This window comes from Varanus komodoensis, unplaced genomic scaffold (genome assembly GCF_004798865.1).
Source record: "Varanus komodoensis strain SLA01 unplaced genomic scaffold, ASM479886v1 scaffold7_1, whole genome shotgun sequence".
Classification (NCBI taxonomy): domain Eukaryota; kingdom Metazoa; phylum Chordata; class Lepidosauria; order Squamata; family Varanidae; genus Varanus; species Varanus komodoensis.
In genome coordinates, this window is record NW_025336479.1 from 18,525,309 (window position 1) to 18,550,819 (window position 25,511).

Here is a 25,511-nt window from a genome sequence, read left to right on the forward strand (position 1 = left end):
CTCCAAAACCTCCCTTTTGAGTGCCATCCACCCCTCCTCAACTCGCTTACCTTCCAGTAACCTATCCCAGGAGACTTTCCCCAGTCTGGCCTTCAGTTGGCCAAAGTTGGCCCTCTTGAAGTCCCAGCTTCTAGTGCTCAACCTGCTGCCCGTCTGCAGTCCCCTGATCTCAAAGCAAAGGATGGAGTGATCACTCGCATCCAGAGCTCCCCTCATCTGTACTTCATCTATCAGCTCCTCCCTATTGGTCAAGACCAAGTCAAGGATATTTCCCCCCCTCGTTGCCTCTCGGACCCTCTGTGTGAAAAACGCTCCCTCAATAGCTTCTAGGAAGTGACGTGACCTGGCTGTCACCACCGAGTGAGTCTCCCAAGTAATATCCAGGAGATTGAAATCTCCCATAATTACTGTGTCTCTCCCCCGAGATATCCTTAGAATCTCGCCTGTCAGGCCATCATCCAGGGTCTCAAGTTGACCTGGAGGGCAATAACATACCCCCACTGTCAGGTCCGTTTCCCTGTCAAAACCCCTAAGTTTCACCCAGACTGCCTCTACCGAATCCCCATCTGTGCTGCATTCTATCTCACTTTATCCTGTCCCTTCCCTGATGTCTAAAGCCACACCCCCACCCCTCTTTCCCTTCCTGTCCTTTCTAAAAAGGTGATACCCTTCTATGTTCACTTTCCAGACTTGCCTTTCATCCCACCAAGTTTCTGTGATCCCCACCAGGTCATACCCTCCTATTCCCATTCCCAGGAGAGCTTCAAGCTCTTCCTGCTTATTAGCCATGCTCCTAGCACGGGTGTGCATGCACCTCAACTCATTAGCAACTGGAGAACATTCTAAAATCAAAGAGCAGCCTTAGCAGTATGGTTTTTGACAGAACCTTGTGGTTTTTACTAGCTGTCTGAAGGCCAATGATGACGTAGCCAGTGTGACGTCTATGGAAAGGGATGCCGCTACAGAGAAGACTCTGTTTCAGGTCACCACCAACCTCACCTTTCCAGGATGTGGGAAACATCCCAGGGCCTCCAGTGCTGAGCAAGCAAAGACTGTCTCGAAACTATTCTATCCCCAGGCATTTCCTGTCTTTTTAAACAAGAAACACCAGGTTGAATTGTGCTCAGAAATCAACAGGGAGCAAATGAAACTGTGTAAAGACCGATGTTGTATGTCTAAAAAAAACACACCAGACAGAAGTTTGGCCCCTATATTTCTGAAAGCATTTTATGAACAGCCCTGCATAAAATGCACTGCACAATCTAAACATGATGCAATTACATGTGGACCCTTGTGGGTAGATCTGTCTTCCCCAGGAAGCACCTGGGTAGAGCCCCAGATGAAGCTAGAGAAATTCACTCCTGGCCATGGCTTGCTAGCTGACCACCCAGGAACAGCCCTGGATCTCGGAGCTCTCCCAATGACGGAACACTCCATCCTTTCAAAGGGAATGAAACCTCATCTACTTCAAGTTTGCCTTCTAAGGACAAATGGGAGCTCCTCCTTGCACCTCAGTTTATTCATCCTAATCTAGTCTATCACTGCATAAATTCTTTTAAAACATTCCTCACATCAGTTGAAAAAGAGCAATCAATGAAGTATCATCAGCAAACACCAATCCCAGAACTCCAAATGATCTCTCCCAGCAGCTTCACATAAACATTAAAAAGCACGGGGAACAAAACAGAGCCGTGAAAAGATCTACAGGCTATAGGCCAAGAGGTCAAGTGCTAGTATCCCCCAAGAGCCCCTTCTGGGAATATGAAACTGTTCATCTCCAGAACCACCACAACATATGCTTCCAAGTCCAATAGCAGCCAAGCATCCTAGAAGGATTATCAAGATTGACGGTACTGAATGCTCAATGATGATTAGCCCCTGTCTAGCTTCTAATACAAGCATTTCAGGCAGGGTTCGTAAAAGGATGCAGAGCTGATACGATTTAGTTTACACCAAGAATATTGGGTCACCAGAGGCCAATATTATGAATTGAACTCTTAATTCAATATTCAGGCTTGAATTCTAAGATATTAGAATTGAGCTCCTAAACTTATAAATCTGACCTTGTCTTTCCTAATTTTCCAGTCTTTGAAATATGACAATTAAGTATGCATATTGACAATCCATTTCTGCGGTCAGTAATGTGAAATTATGTACAAGCTGAATGAGGTGTGTTGGCATTATATACAATCAGTAAAATCCTCAACTGGAATCAAAGTACAAGGTAACTGATCAAAACAACATAAAAAATGAGACGAACCAGGTTACATACACATGTGACTCTACCTTCCCTTGTATACTCTGTAGAGGGGTAGAGATATTATATGCATAGCTTGACTTGGGGTGCTTCTGCAGCTAACTTTCAAAAGGGACTATGTAACCATATTGTCCTTTCCTTTTTAATGGGTTTCCAGTGATGGGACAACATGAGAAGGTTACAAATTGAAGATATCATGATCTGGTCCCCTTGTAAAATTTTCTAAATGAGTCATGGTGACTGCTCAATAATAGCCTAGCCTGGAAACACTCTTGTTCAATTCTCAAAACCATTTTTAAGTATAGGGAGAAATGAGCAAACTAAACTGTAATGCAACATCTGCCTCAATTATATTAGAGTGAAAACTGCTCACAACACAATTCTACCGATCAAGTTCTTTGAACATGAACTTGCCTAGCTTTTGTGTGTGGCACGGTAGGATACGACAAAATATATTGAATTATATATTATACATTAATAATTTTGAAGTCTTCAATGCCTTTGTGCATTTCAATATACTGCAGAAAGCATTGTGTGTCAATAGAAATGTGTTGCTATGGAGAACATGCATGCAGATCAAAATTGATTGAAACCATGTCAAAAGCAGTTTAACTGAAATAACGAAAAAAGTCACAAGAAAAATGGGGCACATCAGTTGTTTGTATTACTGGTTTTCTGTACCTCAAAAGACTTTTTGGGGGGAGCGGGGATCAGTCACTGAAGTTATGTAGTAATTGCAGGATACATTGTCAAAACAGAAAGCAGATGAATATGCAGAAAAAGCTACTTTTCCTGCTGTCATTAGAGGATGAAAACTATGCAACCTTATTGCAGCATTTAAATGTCAAAATAATTTGTACAGCACAATTACAATTCTGGTGAAGGATTACATCAACACCAAATAATATCTACCCCATATCAACCCACAAACAGTTTCAAACATCAACATGTTGTGATTTTGTTTTCAGTGCTTAAGAAGGAAGAAGGCATCCTTCTTTGATGGTAGGTTACTAGCGTTTTGAATAGAAATGTTAAGAGAGTGCTGCACTGGCACAATATAATAGCCTCGGGTCCTCTTAAAAGTTACTAAAACGATGTGTTATCTACTTTTGGTAAAGCTGCTGTAACATTTAAAGCCTGGCCTCAGAAAGGTGGGGCTGATTATACAGATCTTTCCCATCAATGCAGTACTCTATTACTGTAACATATTAAGATGAATTCTCAGGGGGAGAATCACTCTCTCAGGATTACAATTCCACAGGAAAAAACAATGCCATGAACCCTGGCCCCATGGAAGATGTAAAGGATGCCCCAGTCTCTGATTTCAGCACTTGTGTACAACTCTTTTTCACACCCTTACTATTCAGCCACATTGTGTGTGTGTGTGTGTTTAATGGGTGCACTCTTTTTTCTGCTCTTGCACCACATAATCCATGATGCTTGCCCAGTGAACCAGTTGGACAGTGCAACAGCCAGATTTAATGGAGTTTTGGCCAAACCTCTCAAAAGGTACTAAATCAGCTTGAGTATGGGTTGGAGATGCCAGTCCATTACAATTCATTATCTTCTGGTGGACTGGCCTTTAATTAACATTGTATTTAGCACTGAAGGGAATAGTACTAAATCATGCTTGAATATTTTATTGCCTTCTAGCAATACCATCTAGTGCTCGATAGCATCCACAATTCTGTCTTAAATTAACTAGAGCAAACCACAGCCACTGGGGCTGAGTGGGTAGCAGCAGCACAGGCAGCCCAAGAGTTGTGTGTGGGTCATGTTGGCCAGTTTCTGCAGCCATTAATATTTTCAAAGTGATTAGATGGCGAGCCAAGCCATTGTCAGAAACTTTTCAAAGTCAGATTAGGTTTTATTTGGACACTTATGTCACCTGACCTTTGCTAAGTTAGTTACTGCCACTGTCCAGCATAGGAGTGGGCAGCATGAGGGATGGAGGACCGGCAATTTTAGCATGACAGAGCGATAAAAAAGGCAAATTAAGTTTGTTCTCAAGCCCAGTCTAAGCCTCTTAGTAAACCATGACACTTTACCACCACAGCATCAAACCCATTTCATCTGCTAGCCCACCAAGTATGGTCCACAGGGGCAGAGGCATCCAGCCCATCCCCAGCCTAGTTTGCACAGCATTGCCTCCATGTACATTGGAGGCAATGCAGTGGAACCTGACTAGGTGCCAGAGTGGCATAATGAAGGGAGGTTCTGCTCTTGGAGGAGTCTGTCATGGCCTGGGCCTCCCTCTCTCCCTCCCTCTCTCTCACACACACACACTTTCCTTGTTCTTGGTTTTTTCCCCCATCAACCATGCCGAGTTCAAATCACTCTGTAGTTTTGTTTTCTCTTTCCCTGCTCTTGGCTTTCATATTGAGCATCCCCATCAGATTTCTAAATATATTTAATTGTGAAGCACTTCAAGCATGTTAATTCTGTGGGAAGGGATCCTATAAAACTCTTATCTTAGAGTTGTGGTCTGAAGAGCAGACTCTTGCACCAGGATCAGTATTTTTACTTTCTCGCTGGTTCCTTCGCCATGAGGAAAAGCTCCTGATAAGTTCCCAGTTCTCGCCTGTGGACTGAATCTTCAAAAGGAAGGCTCATACTGGTTAGATCAACTCTACAGTTTTGTTCAGAATGTGACTCTTAATGCCATAATCTTGCTTAAGTAAAGATTAACCTTATTTGACCTTTCACCATGAAATAAACTTTTAGATTAGCAATATAAAACTGTATTGTATTACTTCAGTACGTTCCCTGATTTAAAAATATCATATAATCAGTATGGTCTACCATTAACAGCTTGCTAATAATAATATACCTCTGTGAAAGTGTTCTTTGCTTTCAATATTAATAGAGTCAAGGAATAGCAAGAGGAGAGCAGTACAAGTTACAAATTCATTAGGTAAAGTGCACACATTTAAGCGTTCATTAAATTTTTGTACTGGACTTATTTTGTTGCTACATTATTATAACCCATTTGCCAACAAACAATGTTCAAAGTGTTATTATCTTCTTAGAAGGCCCTAAACAGCTCAGGGCCAGGTTATCTGAGAGAATACCTTCTTCCCTACCGCAGTGCTATGCCTTCAGGGGAAAGCCTTGGTTACTGAATCAGAGCCTACTGATCCTCACTTGGTCAAGGTCTCGGTCTCCTCTGTTGCGGCACCCGCCAGATGGAATGATCTCATACAAACCAGGAGGGCTCTCAGTGCTTTCACCAAACTAAAAACTTTTCTGTTTGCTTGTGTACCTTGCTGACCACTAGCATTGCCAGCTATCCTGCAATAAGGCAATGTTGTATTCATTTATTGCTGTTTTATGCATTGGTTTTATTGTATTTTATAATGATTAACTTTGTGAATCCCTTTGGGATTTCTTTTAAATGAAAAGTGGTATTGAAATTTTCTGAAGTAAACACGACTTTTAAATCTGTCAAGTTAAGTTACTTGGCCAGCAGTAACTATTCTAGGATGACCTTTATAAGTTTGGGTACCACTGGTGAAGTATTAAGCCTTGCTCATGTTCATTACAGAAGCCACCTCTTGAGGTGGCAACCAAAGCAAGGTAAATACACACAGTTTGATGGCTTTTTCCGAAAAATTCAGACTAAGAAAAAGATAGGTATACCTAGACCCTACTGAAATTAATATGGAAAATGAGGGTGAACTAGGAATTTATAACAGAGGCCCAGTATCAAAATCTCTTGTTTTTTCTGTTGCTTCTTACTATATAACAGTCCTATGGAAACTGGCTTTGGTGGTTCTGGGGAAGAAAATGGTTAATTCTTTCCTACAAAGTATCATGCAGCCAGTCTGTCATTCCTATTTCAACAGATCAAGAAAAAAAAATGTGGGATAATACATAAAGGTTACAGAATGAAAAATCCAAATATCCTTCTTTGGATAGCTTCACGAAGCCCATTTGTCTGATATATTCCTCTACCTTTTCTCCAGTGGAGTGGAAAACTTCAGCAGCATAATTCAGACGGGGGAAATTGCATGGACAAAGAGAGATAATCAGACTTTCACTCCAGCACCACTTACCTATTCCAGTGGCATGGACTTGTTAATGAGTGGAAACACAGGCAGGGATACTTTATCTCTTAATTCTTCAGATTAGGGCAACTGATAAAACTATGGTTCATAAAAAGATCACAACATGATACAAGAATATGAAGATAAGCCCCAAATGCCTAGGGAATCAAATAACAACTTACTGCTTTTAACTTGCCATGTCATGTTTACACTGCTGCAAACTAAATCCCATGCAATTGTCTTGGTAGATTTTAGACAGGCTTTGCTTGTCCCTCTGCCACTGATTTAATTTATTTAGAACACACCTCAATATTGATAATATGGAAGGGTATTTAATACTTTAATGACAGAGACAACAAAGACAAGAACATTTTAAATTCTGCTGTTCAAGTTTGATTTTCTATTCTAGAGTTTTATTAAAAGGTTTGATATAGATATCTTCAAAAGCAAATCAGAGATTTAAAAAGCTGTGTATCTGTCATATACCTTCCGTATTCAAATCCTTCTGTTGGAAAAGAGGGCACACGATAGTTAGAATGACCTCAGTGTTCGACGGGAAAGATGGAGTAACAAGTGTGTGACAGATAGCAAGCTCTCTTGCTGAGAAAACAGATTGTGATGCACAAAGCAAAGGAGCCACTACTAAAGAAAAGGTAGCTGGACTGAAAGAAAGATTCTGTACTTAAATGGAAACAGATTTTTCCCTCCTGATGACAACAGCATGCTAGTTCTGGCACCTCACTTGCACAGTCTGGTGCCAACTAAAAGCCACCCCATACACAACAATTTTCCTCCAAAGATATCACTTCGATGTAGGAAAACACACTTATCCTGCATATAAGCCATCACCTATGATGAATGCAGATGAGATGATGTATACATTGTATAAATGCTTTTTCCTACACAAAGAGACCATGAAGAAAAGTGAAGCAATGTGTTTATATTCTTGCTGTATCTCAGCAGAAGCAAAGTGTCATACAAAATTATGTTCTGCATTTGTTTTATATTGGGCAGGCAGCCACTGATCATAAAGTTGCCCGATAAAGTGGCTTTCAATTTGTAATCCTGTGTGTCCTACATTTAAGTTGGGGGCTGTATAAACTATTTGTTCCTTAGTCCACTTATTCCAACACACATATAGAAAATCCTGTTTGGCAAACAGCAGCCACCACGACATCAGAAGCTAAACAAACATCTTTACAGCAGCTCTACATTATGCTTACAATGTCTCAGTGTGAGCTCATCTCACAGAGTGGCTTGATGGAGTGTCAAAACAGCATGAGACTGTATTTTCACACTTCCCCAAGTGGCTGAAGTTTTAAATAAAAACTGCTCAGGAGCACAGGGAATACTCAAGGAGGCAGTCATGATACTGAGTTGAGATAAGAGAAAAAGCAAGTAGAGTGCTCTAGAAGATCACAAAGAGGAGGAAGAGGTTCGTGACTTCTGGCAGAGAAATACTCGTAATTCTGAGTTTAGCCATTTTCAATCATGTGTTACAGACCAATGAGACTGAGCCTAAATTACTTACTTTTTAGTGAACAGTTCTGAAAAGTAGGCTCTCTTTCAGCAAAGTTTCCATTGTGAGAAGCACTGCCCTCAATGTGAATTGACTGAATTTAGCCTCAGGACATCACTAAGTAGCCTGATCAGACTGAGGTCAGCTTGGCATCAACCTATCCACTGCACAAACACTAAATAACTGAGATCAGGATGTGAGGAATAAATAAAACAATGCCTTCACTCACAGTTGATTTTCTTTGTCTTTAATAATATTGTCACCTAGTCATATCTGATTGACAGTGTTAGGGAACATCATCATATATGTCATATAACCCCTGACTGGCTCGCATCATTCATGCAGCTAAACTAGAAAGGTTGAAGCAGGTAAAAGGAAAATTGGCAGTAACTAGGAAATAAATAAGAAACAATAGAAACTAAGACAGGTAACAGAATGGTAGGGAAGGGTGAATAAGGATTCTCATGATTAAGGAATTTTCAGAAATATTACACCCCACCCCCTCCAAACATTGTGCTTGATCCAAATGGGCAGATGAATTCTGCACAATCCTAAAAACCAGTCTATTTAGTTATCTGAATACTAAAACAACACATGGCACAACACAATATAGTTTCAATTGCTGAACATAGTTTCATTTGCTGAACACAATATAGTTTCATTTGCTGAACATCTGCAGTCAACTCTTCGGCATCAGGCTAGATATTAATGCCCTAAACAACTGGGACCAGGATATTTATCAGAGCATCTTTTTCTTTATCAGCCTGCCCAGTCAATGAGGTCCCTGAATGATGTACTCTTGGTGGTTCGGCAGGAACATGAGAACTTCTAGGTACTGGCGCCCTTCCTTGGAATTCCTTCCTAGTTTACTTCAGGAAGACACTGATGCTGCTTTGCTTTAGGAGTCTGCTATATACATTGTTATTTAAACATTGCTTTCCTGAATGACCAGCCATGGTTTTATTAGTATAAATTGATTTTAAATAGTGGGGGTTAGGCTGGAGTGAATTCTGTATTTTTTTTCCTTTGGTATTCATTGCTCATGGATCATTTTAGCTATAGAGCAGTTTTGAGAAGTAAATGTGTAGTGGAATTCCATCGACTGTATGCTTGTACTGTATCCTTGGAGATGTCCTTCAGTCAATGGAAGGTAAACTGCTGGAGAAGGGATTTCACCTCCCCATACAACCTGCTATACATCCCCCTCAAAAGTCCTCCACAGGACTAAGGGACATGCATACATATATGCAACTAAAGCCAAGGGAATGCCTGAAAAAAATTGCAGGTTTCAGAATTATGCTTTTCATAGAGTAGAAATTAAATGGCCTAATTAGAGATTTTTTAATTATACAGTAAGCACAGTCCAGCTCAACCTTTTTGTGAACATAATGTGGCAGACCATGGTGGCATATTTTTTAAAAAGCTAAAAAAAAGAAAAGATTTTCCTTTGTCACTAAATCATCTGCAGCCACTATGGACAAGTTCTGGATGCACAGATAAAGCTCCAGAGTTTCAGGATCACCTTCTAATTCATCATCTATAGCCTTACCTGAAAGGGAGTTCTGCTGGGCATTCTCCCAGCTTTTTGCAGCTTCTGATTACTGCAAAACCCTATAAGTAGGACTACCTTTCTAAAGCCTCTGAAACCTTTCCCTGACGCCGAATACATCAAATTGTACTGAATTTTCTAACTGTGTAACTTCAGTGTTCTTGGATTGCACTGTGTTCTTGTGCCTTTCAGTTTGCTTCTAGAATAACACACTGTTAGCCTGAATCTCGAAATTTGTAGAAAAGCCATAACAAAACTTGAATCCAGCACACTTATTTCTTCCCACAGGCCATTCCACCCCACCCCACCATGTTAACTTCTGTTCATACAAAGGAGAATAAAAAGAATGTGGAGAAGCTTAATTAATTCTTTTCATCTGAATTCACAACAGAGGAGAAAGGACAGATACTTGTGCCTGAACTGATGTTTTCAGGAACAGAGTTTGGTAAACTAAGGCTGATATAAAGTGTCTGATCCTGCCTAAACTTGGAAGCTAAGCAGGGTCGGGCCTGGTTGAAATCTGGATGGGTGACTTGATGCCGTAAACCACCCAGAGAGCTTCAGCTACGGGCGGTATAGAAATGTAATAATAGTGGTGACAAGAGATAAAATTCTCAACCTTGCTGATAAATTAAAAAGGAATAAATCATCAGGAGCAGATGGTTAAATTAGTTAAAAGAGTTATTAAAAACAAAATTAGTAAGCATATAGTAGGACAAGACCTGCTGAGAAAGAATCGACATGGCCTGTGCAAACTAACCTTTTAGAATGCTTTGAGTGTGTCAATAAAGCACATGAGCAGGGCTGCTCTAGTAGACATTGTTTACTTGGGCTTCCAAAAGACTTCTGAAACAGCCCCTCACTAAAGACTCCTGTGCAAACTCTAGCAGTCACAGAATCGAGGGGGAGGATCCTCCTTTGGCTCAGTAATTGACGAGAAATAGAAAGCAGAGAGTGGGAATACATACTTCTTCTAATGGAGGGGTGCAACCATTGGAGTTCCAGAGGGATCTGTACTGGGACCATTGTTTTTCAAGTTATTCATAAATGATCTGAATTTAGGAATGAGCAGTGAATTAGCCAAACCTGTTGAGGACACCAAATTATTTAAGGTGGTTAAAACTAAAAAGGGCATTGTGAGGTGCTCCAAAATGATATTTCCAAACTGGGAGAATACGCAACAGAATGGCAAATGTGGTTCAGCGTAAGCAAACATAAAGTAATGCATATTAGGGCAAAAAGTCCTAACTTCAAGTATGAGCTGATAGGCAAACCTCATGTTCACCATAATTAGGAAAGAATTGAAAATAAAATTGCCAGCATTATACTGCCCTTTTTCAAATCTATGGTTCAATGACACTCAGAATACTGTGAAGAGTTCTGGTCACTGCACCTAAAAAAAGATCCTGTGTAATTGGGAAAAATATCAAGAAAAGGCCAATTAAACTGATCAAGAGGTTGGAAGAACTCCTTTATGGGGAAAGGTTACAACAGCTGGTATTCATTTCTACAAGATGTGCTGATGGCCACCAATCTGGACTCGGGGTATCGGGCAAATTCAGCGAGAAGAAAGCTAAAAATGGCTACCAGGCCCGAGAGCTATATGCTGCCTCCAGTACCAGAGGCAGCATACTGGGGAACTTGGGCAGGAGGGTGCTGCTGCACTTCGGGCCTGCTTGTGGTACACAAGGGCAATTGATTGGCCACTGAGTGATCAGAATGCTGGATTAGATGGACCATTTCTTGATCTAGCACAGCTCTTCTCTTCATTATACTTATCTTATACTGAAACGTTCTGTGAGCTTATTGCCAAGGATTCTGCATTCTTTTTACAAAATGTGCTATCAACTCTAGCATCTTCACTATATACACTAATATAATAATAATAAATAGACGAGAACTACTGCTAAGAACTGTTCTGCGTCCTCCAAAGAAGAACTGAGACTCTCTCTTCAAGTTTCGAGTTATGCTCACCCTCCCGCAAGGTAATGTCTGTTAAAAATGCCTTAGAGTAATATAAAAGAAAAGTGATTGTTTCTTATCATGACACAGACATGTATGTATTTGCTTGCCATTCTTGAGCAATTTCTGCAAATGTTTAAGTGCTGGAGAACGATCGTGTGCCTCTCACATCAATAAGCTCTAATCAAACAGTCAACTTTTTTCTGTGAATGAAGTATGGCAGCAATTTGACATCCCAGCAGTGCTTTGCTCTACTGAACCCTGGCAGTGACCCAAGAGATTTGCACTCCACTGCTAATCAGACAGCTAGTCAAGGCCATTTCCCACGACATAGCTGAAATTCTCCTGCTGCTTACCTTGTCTGCTGCAGTTACCAGGCCACACTGAAGCTATTTGCTATATTCCCAGATTGTCAATCAGAGCACCTTTCCGATAGACACTCCCTCTGCTGGAGCACCCCAACTTTGTACGAGTTTATTTATTTATTTAGAGCATTTTTATGCTGCCCCTTTGCAAAAAGCCTCAGGGCGGCTTACAAAACAAATATACAATTAACCTTAAAAATCCAGATACATCTCGGCACAACTATAAAAACCAATAAATAAAAACAACAATTAACAGTTAAAGTATCGTTTAAATAAAAAGGTCTTGGCCTGGGACCGAAAAACAAATAACGACGGCACCAGGCGGACCTCTCTGGGGAGCGCATTCCATAGGTGGGGCGCCACCGCAGAGAAGGCCCTCCTCCGGGTACTCACCCTCCTAATATGTTTCACGGAGGGTTCCCAGAGAAGGGCCTCTGCCGCCAATCTCAAGGGGTGGGAGGGCATATATGGAGGCAAGCGCTCCTTTAGAGTTGCTGCAGGGAGGACACCATTGTTCTCTGTGACCATTTCTGCCCAGTAGCCTCAAAGGACGTCTATGCTGGAAGAAAATGCTCTCATGAAAACATACCAGGAGCAGGAAGAAAAGCAGACACTCAACACTAGAGCTGAAGCTTGAGTCCTGATGCTTAAAGGGCATTTCCAAACAGGGAGGGTGTCCACAATCTGCGTTGGCTGCTGAAAAGTGCACAGTAACACTGGAGTTTCGCCCCAACAGTCAGCATGTAGACTTCTCCGTGTGTGTGTGTGTGTGTGTGTGTGTGTGTGTGTGTGTGTTAGTGTCTGATTTCTGGTATGCTACTCTCAGGGTGCCTCCCAACAGTACTACCAAAACGCACAATAAAAATCAAATAGAACAGTAGAACCATCATTATTAAAAAGCTAAGATAGTGAACCAATCCGGCAGCAATCAAACAATCATAGTATGCACACTTAAAAGACCTGAGCAAATAAAAAGGGCTTTGCTTTGTGTTCCAAAGTTAGCAGAATAGGTGCTAGCTAAGCATCCCTTAGGAAAGATTTCCATAAATAAGACACCGTAGCTGAGAAGTTTCTCTTCCCAATTATCACCCACTTTAACTCTGACACCTAGGTGGGTTTTTTCATTTTTTGGTGTGTTACTTTTCATGCTTCATTTGTTGGATACATGCACACATAACAACTTGTTATTCCTTACTGATGTCAAGTCTCAAACCAATTCCAAGGAGAAAACCCAAATCTAGGGTCCCATATCAAGCACCATCTTGTTGAGATAAGAATTCTTCCAGTGCTGTATCCATCCAGCTGTGACCAAGAGAAGAAACAGGGAAATCAGCCATTCCAGCAACCTAGGCTGATGTCAAAGATAGGGCATGGGGGACACTGGGCACAGGCCCACAGCCGAACAGGATCTAGGCAGAGCAGGCGCAGCTACTGACAATGACAAGGGAAAGGAGAGTCATTGAGGGAGGGGGCTGAGGATGCTTTGGCCAGTACTCCTCAAAAGCCCAGAGCCAGCTAGGGAAACAGCTTGGTTCTCTCATACATGTTTCAGCATCAGTTTAAGAAAACTGGGCACTGGATATGGGACTCCGCTGCCTTTTTGACAGCTCCACTCCCACCCACCTCAGTTTCACCTCTACTTTGCTTTGCTTCACTTTGCTTGACTGGAGTTAGACCTGACAGGGCACCCTGTTAGATCTCTGTGTCACTTAAGAAGCTGGTGCCTATTGTAGGCAATTTTGAGGTAAATGTTAAATCAGACACATCACAGAGCCCTGGTGAAAAAGGTTCTAAACCAAAGTCTGTTTTGAGGTCTAGAAGTAAAAAAGCTTTTTCCAGTCAAAAGTTGCCAGCGTATGAAGCCATGCTCAGAATAGTACAAGAGAAACTTGACGGGAAGTGAGGAATGGTTTAACTTGGAGTCCTGCACTGAGCAGGAGGTTGAACTTGATGGCCTTCCTGGCCCTTCCAACTCTACTGTTCTATGATTCTATAAGTGACTGAAAATCTTGCATACGGGAAAGAACCAAGAACCATAGAGTCTTAATGTTTTAAGTTTTGAGATCAATATTCTTTAGAATGAAAAAGAGGAAACAATTCCTTAGCACAAGAAGACTGGCCCTAAAATAAGGTAAGGGACAATAAGTTTTAAAGAAAGAAAGAAAGAAGAAGATAGACCACAACTAACAGCAATCAGCTTGCTTAAAATATTGCAGTTTCTTTGTGCAGCAATGAGCATGATTTTAGGATATTTCAGAAAGAAGAAGAGTATAAAGTCTGACCCCACATTAATTTCAAGATATACCAAACTGTGGAGAGCTCAAACCCCTCAGCCTAATTTAGGAAATTCTCAAGATTCTCAGTCCTTTGCTGACAACTATCTGTAAATGTAAAACAGAACCTATTGTTTTACAATCTCCAACTTGATTTGTAAATCAAATAATTGCTTTTTCTTTTTTTACAAATTTTATTTTTCTGTTAGATAAGCATCCCCTTTCCACCAGAGTCCTGAAAGTAGCTTATATTAGTAAAAAAGAACAGTTCTGCTTTAAAAAAACATCCACACACTTAAAATGATTAAAATATTTAAAATGTTATATAGCTCTTTAAAACATCTTCCCCATTTTTTTTTTATAAAACTTTCAATAACTGTTATAAACCAGGTCTCTTACAGTTCATTTTTGGCCCTGGAACAACACTGGTTCAAAAGAGTTTAAAACACAAAAACAAAAAAACTCCACCCCTATTTGTCTGGTTTAGTCAAATTAGGATTAGCGGATCAATGTCTCAGGGAGAAAGGCTGTCTGTTCCATTTAAGTAGCACTCAGATCACATGTCAGAAATGCCACTTCCCTTTTGGAACTTATTTCTTATCTCTTTCTTATCTTTTATGAAATGGTTCATTCATACTTTGTAAGAGCATTTGCAAATGAAATCTTAAAAGCATCTCTGCTGGATGAGGAGGTGAATCACACAAATGTACTTATGAATTGGCTCTACAAGTCAAAACCCAGATATATTAGCTAAACTCACCATCTATATTTAAATAACTACTTTTCACAACTTCAGCTTATTTATCAGTGTGTCTTGCAGGGAGTCATTCCACTGCTTTTTACAGTGCAGATATGTAATATGGAAACTTTCTTCCTCGCCTATTTACCTTACCAGTAAGTTTTTAAACCATTCTTAGCCTACCAGCAATCCTTCTGCATTTGTTTCACACAGCAATTTCCCATTAGTTACCCAACAGCCAACCACAAAACCACAGCATGTACTAATTCCATCATCAAGAAGTTTCCATGGAAGTACAAAGGAACGAGGCAAGGAGCAATTAGAAATAGCCTTCAGTAAGCAGTCACAGAAAGGTGAAGTCAGCAATCATGGGGTTTCAGCTATGTATGTCTGCAATTTACCTTTTTTGCAATTGTGCACTTTTATATCCACCTATTAACAAAACATTTTCCATAGCTGCACTGGTAGGATATTTTCTTGAAACAGTATTATTTGAATAAAGTTGTTTCTAAGATTGCACATGTGTTCAAAATTCAGTTTTTGTAATCACAAATGTCTCTAATGACCTATAAACCAATGTTCATGCGACAACTCAAAAAGATATTCAGTACAAGCAAATATCCTCCTCAGTGATGCTCCACTGCTTCCTAATTTTCATAAATTGTCTTGCAGGTTACTTAACTACATAAGATGCTACTCCAAACTGGTCAAGCAGTGTATGATCTTTGGTTCAACTGTACCATTTGGCATTCTGTTTTTAATCTAATAATTCCACTGAAGACTGAAAGATAAGAATTAAATTTGGTACCTTTATCCCAGGCGCAATTCAAAACAAAAGGTCTAAGAAAACATAGCCCTTAATTATGGTTTTATATCTGAATATGTAAATAAGTATTTGGGTTTTGTCCACAAACCAGGGTACCAAGCCATGGCTTCGCTGTACACCTACAATCTTAACTATAGTTCATACAGCACACCATAGCTAGTACTAACCGAGCTATGGTTAGCTAGCCACCTAGCTAAGCCATCCCAAGAAGTTCTGTAGGGGACGGAATAGAAAAGCTTTTAATTAATAAATAAATAAATAAATAAATAAATACCTGCATAAAGCATTTTAGCTGATTTATGCCTAATTAAAAGCTATAAAATATGAACAAGGACTGCCTTTTGTGAGTCAATTCAAATTCTGTCACCTTGCAGCATTTCATTCTCTGATCCTGTATCACCATAAACCGGCCTCCCTCAGCCTGGTGCTTGACGTTTTGGATGTCAGCTCCTGTCAGCTGGCATGGTTCACAGTTGGGAATCCCAGGGGCTGGCGGGCATCTGGAGGGCACCAGGCTGGAGGAGACGTCCCTTTGTTAACAACAGAAGCCTTGTAGAGCACATACATTGTAAGAAATTATTGCCACTAAGCTCTCTTCTTGAATGTCTTGCCTTGCTAGGATAGGATGAAAATCAGCCAAGTATCATATACAATCAGGACGTTTTTCTATGGTCAGAAATTGTTTGCTGGATGCTTCTACTTTCAGGCCTTTTGGTATGAAGAAATACATCATCAGACAAGAGATTGTACTTTTAGCTGGTTTGAGTCATAGTGATGGCTGTCTCTTCCATGTCCTCTGTTGAAATTGGCTTCCAAGTTCATTAACATCTTAGGCACAATGTTCTGCAAATAGGGCTATTAAGCTAACCTGTTTTCTGTCTATCGTTTACTGCAAGGGAATTTAAAGCAACTACTGTATCCGCCTTTTGCAAGGGGCCAGTCAGCAACATGTTTATTAGAAAAACAAATTCATGAAGCAAGGCAATAGGCTTGTAGGCAGAAATCCATTTGTATCTAAATTCTTCAGTGTGTTGCCGATTTTAGCTATTCTCCCTCCTAAATAAAAAAATCTTGCACTGGATCCAGCATTCGCCTTCCATGGGCAGTTTGTGGTCGTCTGAAGAATATTTCCTTCTGATTCTTTCTCTCCTCCTATGATCACCAAATATCTGGATTGGAGGCTGCAGAGGCAGGGCGAATCTGCAAAGAACCCTTCCTCTACGTCCACAGACGGAAGCATTCTAAGTAGAATTCCGCCTGGTCCATTCCTGGCAGTGGATAGAAAGCCTTGGATCCAACCATTTATTCATAAGTTACTTGCTGTAACTTGATGCTTTCCCCAGAAAAAAAAAGTTCTGATGTGAACTAGAGTAATTCTTTTGCACAATTTGTCATGTTCTTTCTTAATACAAATTACTTGGGTAGTAACAATGACAAAAGCAGATGCAGCAGCAGCATCCTGCATGGCACATGCCTTTGCTCTCTTTTCTGCAGCAGCGAAGCATCTGAGGAGTGCCTTGTGAAGAGCTCTCTCCCAGTTTCATTCACAGCATGCTCAAAATGATTACAAGTGATCACCTGGGGCTAAATCCCATTTCAAGTGCATACTCCGTTGATTGACTGATGCTTGTTGAAATGTTCAAGATACAAAATGTGAGCAATGTTTTTGCAGGTTAGAATGATTGGTGGGGTACTGTGCTTTCTAAATGGATGTCTGGTAATATTTAAATGCCTTCTGCCAAGATCAACGACCAGCGTGCTTCTTCTCTAGCATCTGGATCTTCTCCAGTGAGGAGCTTCATATATGTGGCCAACAACTATGAGCAGCAAATGTTGTCCAGGGTTCAGATATTCCCTGAGTAATAATCTCTGGGTCATAGCTGCCAAGCGAGTTGATTACTTATCACATTGGTATACCTTCTTCCTTGCCTCATAGACACTCAAGGCAACTGTATGGGATCATCCCATTTTATTATGAGAAGAAATCTGTGAGACAAGATTAACTAATATTACTGTGTTCTTAATGTATTTGCTGCTGTGTTGTGTTATGTTATGCTTGTTATATTATGTTTTGATTAAGACCTGGTTAATCTGGACTTCATTGTTAGCCACCTAGAACACCATCTGGGGGAGGCAGACAGCCAAGCAAGAAAATAATTAAAGAAATGAATGATAGATAATGACTGACCCAAAGCCCCACAGGCAACTTCATAGCCATAGGTCCAGAAATGATCTGGCCAGCTAACAATCGGTGAGATCTTTTGTTTTGTTTTTAATTCTAACAATTAAATCCTTCCCTATGGCCTGGAGATGAGCGTGACCTGCTCCTTGCTTCACAATGATCTTTGAGAAGCTGAGAGTGCCCTGATGCTGCTGTCCAAGTCTCTTTACAGGCAGAGCTAGGCCAGGGAGGAGCACGTGTCACTTTTCTCCAGGAAAAGATAAGGGCCAGCTGGGCTCCCAATGTTGCTTAATGCCGAAGAGGAAGACAGAGGCTAGTTTAGGAAGGATTCAAGTAGCTCCAAAACTCAGCATGGTATCAGAATTGAAGCCCTCCCCCTTAAAGGAAGGTCTCAGTCAGAAGCAAGCACAAAGATTTGATGACTCCCAAGAAGAGTTAGGAAGAACAGACCCTTGTACTTAGACACTACATGTGTGCATATCTAATTTCTGTTTCAACTGCACAGGTATGATTTCAACAAATAGAAGTCTGAAAAAACTATTTCAGGATTATCTACCGGGATGCTTAAGGGCAAACCTGGATTTGAATCCATGAAACAACCTTGAGTGGAGATCTCAACCCAGGCATCCTAGTAACCCTGGCATACTCACGGGCTTTCCAGCACTATGCAATTTAGCATCTACCTTAAGCCTCTGAACTTTGGAGGAAGGCTGTGGCCACTAATTGGGCAACCGTAGTGGAAGTAGGCAAAGAGGAAATCTTTTATTCCCCATCTGTTATGAGCATTAAGATTCATCTTTCTCAGAACATTATGAAGACATTTCCTAAAGAACAAAATCCTTGCCAGAATCAATGTAACATGCCACAACGTTCGGGGGGAAATAATGTATTTGAAACTCATAATTATGCCTTTATTCTCACTGCTGCTTCTCTTTCCCCTTTGCCATATGAGAAAAAATGTCCAGGTGGGGGGGGCATCTGCACATGTTCGTTTTGAGTAGCTAACTTCACACAGGGGAGGCTGGAAATCCAGGATGGAACCTCCATTTTTCACTTTCTGACATCCTCTCATTTGTTTCCTACTCCGTTCAGATCGTTTGTTAACGTTCCTTTCATACTTCAAGAAAATAAGCAGAGCCCTCTGCCTTGCACTGGAAACAGCCTGGATGGAAAGGTGCCACAAGGATTTGCAAGCAGAGTCACTTTTCCAGACATGATTTCGCTCAAATTATGCCATTTAGAGTCAGAGCACAATGCAGGCAATAAAAATAGCTCTGGCCTGATAAATGGCACAAGAGCCTCTCGACAGTCTGTAGTTGTCACCTCTGACCTAGTGAACATCCTTTCAAACCTGAAGTGCCCCCTGGAGACCTGGAGTTTCTTGTAATTATTTACCTTCTTCTGAGCAGACCTGCTGGGATTTGTACACAGTGCAGCCACAATTCCTGCGTGAGCCAAAACCATAGCAACCCCTATTTCCTTTGGCCATGTTCCTCTTGCCCTGGCAATGCTTAATAATTTCAGCTCATTCCAAAGGGGAGCTACTGCTACCACCTGCTTCACAGGAGCGGGACCTTCCATTTAAGGGCACATTCTCACAAGGCACTTGCCCCGCAAGTTGATGTTTCTGCATCCTCCAGAGGAGGTTTGTGTCAATATTAGATACCAATCAACTTCAGGGCATGTCTCATTGTCCAGGGGGAGGGAGTTACCCAAAAAGACTCTAAGCAAACGGGGCTCCAAAATGTGTCCCTCAGTGTATTTGCAACCAAAGTCACTGCTTCCACGGTAGAAAGAAAGGTTTTTGGTCTAAAACATCCAGAAAACAAGCATCTGTAAAAGCTGTAGAGCACTTGAGCTGGGGAACTTCCTAGAGGGTGGTAAAATATGTGCAGGGACAACTCCTTGTTTGGCCTTTCCTACCATTTTGTAGAGCATTAAAAAACCCACCCTGTAGACATGTTTGCTTGGCTCTGTCTGAGCTGTGATTAGTGTCTATGATTTGGACACAAGTAGATTAAACAAAAAGAACACGAAAATCAATTCTGTGCACGGACAGAAAATCATTTGTTTGTGGTCCGTCCCCCCCCCCCCACTCCCCATTCTAAGCCATAGAAGAACATTGCAGGGAAACAACATTTGATTCACATTATATCCAAGCATTGCAAGATGGTAATACTCATATTTTGAATCCGGTAATTAAGAATGTCAGCAACATCACTAACATTACCATTAATTAAGTTTTCAGATTAACCAAGAGTATCCTTAACTGAACTACTATGTACAAAGTCTGAGGAATAACTAGACTGCAAGGTACTCTTTGGTGTTGGTGCTTTTAACTTCAAATAACAAATACTTTGTGTGTATATGTGTACCATGTTTTTCTAGACTATTAAAGCACTTCCATGTAAATAATCTTTGCAACAGACCTGTCAGGTAGGCATCTATTAATACCCTCGTATTGCAAATTCAGAAGGACTTATGTTGAGAAGAAGTGGATTGCATAAGACCATCTAATGAGTGCATACCTAAGGCAAGACTTGAACTAGAGTGAAGCTAAATTTCCATGTCAACATTCGAAGGTTGAATTAAGGAGACATCCTCATCAAAAGCTAAGCAAATTGCATGTAAATCAAAAATGTTAATCTTTTTTTTCCTCCAAGCTTCAATCACTCATCATAGATTAGAGAGAGCTGTGCAAAGAGCCTAAAAGGCTGATTTTTTAAAAAAATCTGGAGAACTGTGTACAGCATATCTCAGAGGAGCTTCCAGCCTTGTGGCAAAGGAGCCATGAGATCTCTCAGCTTTTCTGCCTAAGCTTGTGAATGCTCTTCTCTGAAATTCCTACTTGCTATAGCCCTTCACTGCCACCTGCATAAAGGCTGGTAGCACTACTGCTCATAGTCCTGCTCATAGACCTTGTCTACAATAGAGGGGAACAGCTCAAAGAGAATGTATAAGCTAAGGCTGCATACATGTTCAAAAGAAACCCAGATCCTAAGCTTTGTTCAAATACAGGATGCGAAAAAATAATCCTTGGAGGCTTCTACACAGTTCCTTCCAATAGTTCAAATTTGCCAGGTGACACTTAAAAGTACCCCCAAAAAGTATATGAATGCCTTTTCAGAATACTAAAAGCAAAACTACACAGATTATTTCAGAGGGGGTTCTACTTTTAAAGGAAGCCTAGTATATTTAATATAGCTTGAAAAACAAATACATTACAGGTCACTTTTAATCCGAACCGAGAACATGTAATTTGACCCAGGAACCTTTGGGAACACCATGCATTCGTTCAACTCTTATACTAGCTTCTATGGAATTTTCAAGAGACACTTCTGGGCTTGTTGGGGTCAGGCTTTTTAAGGATGCTTCTGCGAATTTGGAGTAATTTTAATCATAACATAATCTGTGTATCTCTACAGGGTGTTTTATCTTGCCAGTTTTATTGCTGGGTGCTTTCAAATGGTTGCTGCTGCTTCAGCACTAAAGGTTGCAAAAGAACAGGAAATGAAAGGAATATTGCTAGTGAATTCTGCTATTGTCTTCACTAGTCATCTTTGGCAAGAGAAGTCTGACTTCTTTGCCTTTCCAGTCCCAAAGCACTTGAGGCACTCTTCTCCTCCTCCACCTACATTCCCTAATGAATGGTTTTAAACCCAAGGGAAATACTTCTCCTATACAGTCACCTGGGTCCACCAAGGTAAAGAATGTGTGAACAACTGCTAGTCCAGCAGCATTCTGTTCGCCCTGGGACCCATTGGAAGCCTGTGGGAAGCCTTCAGCAAGACAGGACTACAACTGTACCCAGGTGCTCTGTTGCCCCAAAAACTGGGGTTCGGTGGCGGCGGGGTCTGTTGTGCCAGTGCTTGTGCCACAGAATCAAAAGAGGTTTTTCTAGTCTGGTCCAGTAATTAGGATGGGGTAATTATTCGGGAGGAACAAATAAGGGGGAAATGGTGTTCCCCGCTTCCTTGCCAATGCTGTCACACACAAACCCAGGGGGAAATGCAAGACAAAATGCTCTCTAGCCACAGTTCTGAAGAACTGGATGCTGCTGCCATGATCACAGGCACAAGATGCAAATCTCTAAGATGCAGGTCATCCATTTGCTAAATGAAAATGTTGCGATGTCAGCTTGGTCTAACCCAACCTTAAAATGTCAATATTGACCGACCAAGAAATTTGTTTATTATGTATGTGTGGATTCAAGTATTTGAAAACATTTTAATAGTGGTATAGTTTGGGATAATTTGAGTATTTGCATCAAAAAGTATTATCTCTCTGAATCTGTTTCCAGAAAATCTGGCCATTTTTCTTGGAAGCCTATGCTTTAAGTAACATAACCCTGGAACAGAATGCAAATAATAATAATGGTGGTGGCAACATTCTATACATTGCAGGAAAGGCTTTTTTTCCCTTTATTGTGCCACTTGCTGCTGTATTTTTCCTTTGCCTTGGCCTTTTTTTTACAGGGGATGGGAAAGCAATTGTAATTCACTGTAAAAGTTCTGCAAAATAACCACAAAAGAAAAATCAAACATGCAATGAACATGCTGCAAACTCCTCCTCCAGGCAAGGAAGACGAAAATAAGGTATGAATCAAATATATTTAACAGGATGCTTTGCATTCCACTCTAAGGTTGATTATCCTGTATATTCCTTCCAGTAATGTCAAACAGATGTCACAAAGGACCATGTGAATAATTACAGAAGTTACAGAGATATTCTGTAATTGAAGGGTTTGGCAATTTGATTGCCCCTTTGGCTTTTAGGGAGCTGTCCAAGTGGTTCCTTTGTTTTATTTACACAAAGGATGCGACCTTTCTTCATAGTCATGAAAGCTGTTTGACAATTTGTCAAGGGCACAGCATATGTTCGAGTTAATTGTCACTGAGAGTATAACTTAGCCTTTCCCACCTTGGGGCCCTCTACATGTTCTGGGCTGCAACTTCCAATGCTCCCATTCACTGGCCATGCTTGCTGGGACTGTTGGAGAGTGATATCCAAAACTTCCAGAGAGCACCAGGTTGGGGAAGGTTGGTATAAATTATGAATTATCAATGATCCTAGGAAACGGTTGAAATCCACAAAAAAATTCACATAAAACATAAACAAGTTAAGCTTCCGGCCCTCCTTTGTTGTACAGTAAAATAATTTGCAAAGCATAACTATGCATCATTTGTGAAATGTCATTACCTCCTCGTGTAAAATGTAGAGCCTTTCTAGAAAAACCTTTATCATAATCACTTTTGCTATTGCTCACTTTGGGAGGATACAGAACATGAACTTGCTGGTTAGAAGTGGATGATCTTGGCTGATCACAAGATCCATTCATATTCTGAGAACCATACATATGCTACAACTGCCAGATTACCACCAGCAATTTAATTTAGGATTTTATATTGTCCATTATGTAACCGATATGTAAAGACTGCATATATTCTTAGGTGAATGGATCTTTTGATTCATCATGATAAAACAAATTTATTGTGCCATGTATAAAAAGAGAAGTCTTTCAGTAAGTTGCGGTGAGAAAACGTTTCAATTTTCTCTTATAGAATTATGTCGCACTAATATCCTGCTGTAAATTTCCATTAGATATTGACTGAAATACTGCCATGACCATCATAATTGTACTTTTAGCTCAAATTACCATTTACCTAATAAATAGTTAAAGTACATGAGAGTTGACAATCAGCACAACATTCCTAAAGTCATCCTAAGACACAAGAGATATTATAAAAATATCATCATTGCTTGAGTACTCTAAATTCACTACTTGCAAATGCCTTCTGACCAAAAAGCTGCATTTATATGCCACAATAAACCATGATTTGTTATGATTAAAATGCACCTAGACTCTACTGGGGCTCATAAGTAATGCCCTCTTACTTGACCATGACCATAAAGAGATTGGGAGCTTTTCTTTCGATTTTTAATTTATCAAGGCTTCTTATGTTGCCACAAGCTGCAATTAAGCATAGTTTGTTTAAAATAAGCCAACTTCAAATCATGGGTTATGAAGTTGGCTTGCTTCAACATACTTTAATTAAAATTAGCCTTAGTTTATGATTCAGACATGTTGACCTAAATCTAAAGTGAAAGTGGAAGCATCTGATCTTTCAAGTACACTGGTGGCAGAAACGGGAAGCAGATCCAAATGCAGCCATTGAAAATATCAGCCACTTCAATTTCTCAACTGATATACAGCACCAGTGAAAAGGCACGGAAATGTTTCTAAAATTTCTTTCTCAGAAAAGAGCCTGTACAATAAACCACGATACGTCTCACAATCCACTTCAAAAAGGCATCATACCAAAACCTCACAGCCAAAATTGCTGACTTAAAACCAAACAAAGCGCATATAGTAAGCCAAAAATAAAAACTATACTTACAGTCTGGTTAGCTTCAGTGTGTTCTGAAAAAGGAGTTCTGGAAGAACTTGCAGTTTATTTCTGTTCAGGCGCCTAAAAAAAGAAAAGCCAAAGTTAACACAAATTATTTGGAGATTCATCCATGAAGTCAAATGTTCATGAGTAGTAAATGCAGTAATGGTACTGTGCACACAGAATTTTTCAGATTTTTTTTAAAGTGGATTATCTTCTTTAGAAAAAAAGATGTAAAGTTGAATCCAGCCTTTCTCTTCAAATAGTAAAAGTACATTATATTAAACTACTCATGGTGCATTGCTTAAAGTTTTCACTGTATGACTGATATGCTGTTCTGCCTTCCCCATCCCCTTCACATGTACAGTTACAGCTTTAGGATTTAGTACTTTCAAGACTGCATGTAGCTTTGAATAGAATCAGAATTTTCAGAGAGCAAAAGGCAAGGCAGGACAATCTACCTACCAGTACTAATTAATTCAGACGATTCTAATCATATAAGATGTTGAGCAGGATCAAACATTTTGACATGTTTGCTGGTACCCCAGTGCAAACAATGTCCTTCCACCATTCAATAAAAGTAATACAATAAATATGATGGATAGTATAAACATAAGGCAGTCAGACATCCTTTCTCTGAATCACTTGTATAAAGAATATACATTTTCAGAATCATAATGTATGCAGAACCCAAAGTTACCAATAAATGAAGTTGTTGAAAAAAACTGATTATCTGGATATGTTTTTTAACATATATAAAATAATCAGGTTTTACCAGTTTCTTACAAATTAGTCCCCTCTGTCATTTTTCTGCTGTTTTAATATGTTAATTTTGTCATGCTAGCAAAATTCCAAATTTTATCTAACCACTCATCCCTAGATGTTATTTGTCTTGTCCACCTTTTTATATAAAATATCCTTGGCTGCAGCTAACATATATGCTGTTGATTCCTTATGTTGTTGACTGAGAAATCAGTCCATAAGAAGGCAAAAAAAGGGAGCTGATTGGATTTTGTAACTTAATATTTGCTCAATATTTATTCATCTTTCTCCAGTATTGTTTTGTGAAAGGACATTTGCAACATGAATAGTAAAGCAATCTATCTATTTCTGACATTTCCAACAATTGATTGGATAATTCCAATTTAACTGCTGTTAAGTATACCACCTCATCCTCACCTTATCCACATTTTGTCTAATTGGCATGATTAACTATCATGTATGGCTCTTGGGGTGTAATCCAGTCAGGATGCCCATAGCACCCTGAACTCAAAGCATTACAGGTATTAAATGCAGGGCAGGAGAAGCAAGGAGGTGGAGGTTGCCTTGCAAGTCAGCAAATTTCAGTTCTTTCCATGCAAACAGGTGGAAAGGAAAGTTGCTCCAACTTCAGATTGCTTTCTC

The 25,511-nt window shown here is 40.1% G+C and overlaps 1 protein-coding gene across 1 annotated transcript in view; it reads right to left on the reverse strand.

Moving 5' to 3' along the window:
• The window catches only part of SLIT3 (slit guidance ligand 3), a 524,682-nt gene that overhangs the window by 437,618 nt on the left and 61,553 nt on the right, over positions 1-25,511 (reverse strand). Inside the window, exon 4 of the mRNA XM_044453633.1 lies at positions 24,117-24,188. Coding sequence (XP_044309568.1) covers positions 24,117-24,188 — 72 coding nt within the window. The remainder of the gene's footprint in view (positions 1-24,116; positions 24,189-25,511) is intronic.